General features: G+C 46.4%; 1 protein-coding gene across 1 annotated transcript; it reads right to left on the reverse strand.

Annotated features, from left to right (window-relative positions):
- Positions 1-285: 285 nt before the first annotated feature.
- On the reverse strand, positions 286-888 carry LOC123152196 (uncharacterized). Its single transcript, XM_044571806.1, has 2 exons — positions 782-888; positions 286-694 (listed from the first exon to the last, which is right to left on the reverse strand). Exons 1-2 carry the CDS (start codon positions 846-848, stop codon positions 384-386), a joined length of 378 nt encoding a protein of 125 aa, XP_044427741.1. The 5' UTR covers positions 849-888; the 3' UTR covers positions 286-383.
- Between the last annotated feature and the right edge of the window lie 579 nt (positions 889-1467).

The raw sequence follows: 1467 nt of genomic DNA on the forward strand, positions 1-1467 counted from the left end.
GGATTCCAACGAGGGATCCTCTTCCACCTATGAGGGGATAACGACGGTGGCAAGGCGTCGGCGGAGGTGGGAGCGTTTTATTGGCGGTGCCGCCGGCATCAAACTCAATGGCAGTGGCGGCGACGCTTAAGGTGAAGAAAGTTCCTCTCATGCCATTCTAGATGTTGGAGAGGGGATTTTTTTTAATCCAGATGCACACAAAGTAATTTGAAAAAATTGCGACCACGCACCCACACAACAAAACCACTCAAATTGAGTAAATGACTTGGTACGCATACTATTACTGCCACACAAAAAAGGATACTGAGTGCTGCTTTATTTGCGAGGGATACCACAACTTTTCCATGGCACCTGGTTAATGCTTGAAGCACACACGCGCTCGCTTAGCAGTAAGGGGCCGCGTTGAACACCCTGAAGTTCACCGGCACCACCGATGAGTACCTCAAGACGAGCGGCGAGCCCCTCACGACAGGCTGCTTGAGGACGCACACCCCCTCGTCCACCTCCACCTTGCCGCCGTCCAGCGGCACTGCGCTGTCCTCCAGGCCACCGCACCACACGCGCACGTCCTTCATCGGGCACGAGCACGACGTCCCGATCGTCGCCTCGTACTCCGGCTGCCTGCCCACCACCTTCCCCGTCTTGCGCACCGCGATCGTGATGTCCGACTTTCCGCTGGATCGCTGGGCGTAACCTGCACAGTAGATCAAGAGGTTAAGTATGATTGATCTCGATGGATCAATATAGCAGTGACTACTATGCATATGGGATGGAGACGAACCTGTGCGCAGGTGGCAAAGAAGGGCAGCGATGAGGAAGACGAGAGCTGCAATATTCTTGGTTTCCATGGTGAAATTCTACTATTTTCTTCCCTTGTATATTTTTTTCCTTTTTCTTGTATATATGCAGTATGCTGGAAACTGCACACTGTATATATAGCGCTGGTCTTAGCAGCTCACATGTATTCGTTTCATTGATTTAATTCCTACTTAAATTATATATTGAATCGTTTGGTTATTACTAATGTACTGCTAAGGAATCTAATTGGGTAATATTAAATGGCGATCACATGGAAAATTGCTTTGGTATATAGCATGAACCGGAAGGTCATAACTCCCAACGGCTACTATCCACTGATTTTCTACTTAAGTACCGTAATGTTTTGTTTGATAAGTTATGCGTACAAATATAGAGTAAAACTTAAAGGGCAACTCTAATTATTCAATAGCCTAAATGTCCACACACTATTTTTTTTACACTAAGTACCCATCCGTTGCTACTTGCTATTGAAGGATAAACCTTAAGTAAATAGGAATTATAATCAAAGAAAATCAACATCCCGTAATGTGCAAGCTATCTAGAATGTCCATCTTGTAATAAAGGCCCATAACTCGCGTAGTTGTTCCCACTAGGTTTTCTTGGAGCACGATGACAAGGAGGATCTTGGGTGATGATGAGGTCGACAAG

Source organism: Triticum aestivum, chromosome 7A, assembly GCF_018294505.1.
Source record: "Triticum aestivum cultivar Chinese Spring chromosome 7A, IWGSC CS RefSeq v2.1, whole genome shotgun sequence".
Lineage (NCBI taxonomy): Eukaryota > Viridiplantae > Streptophyta > Magnoliopsida > Poales > Poaceae > Triticum > Triticum aestivum.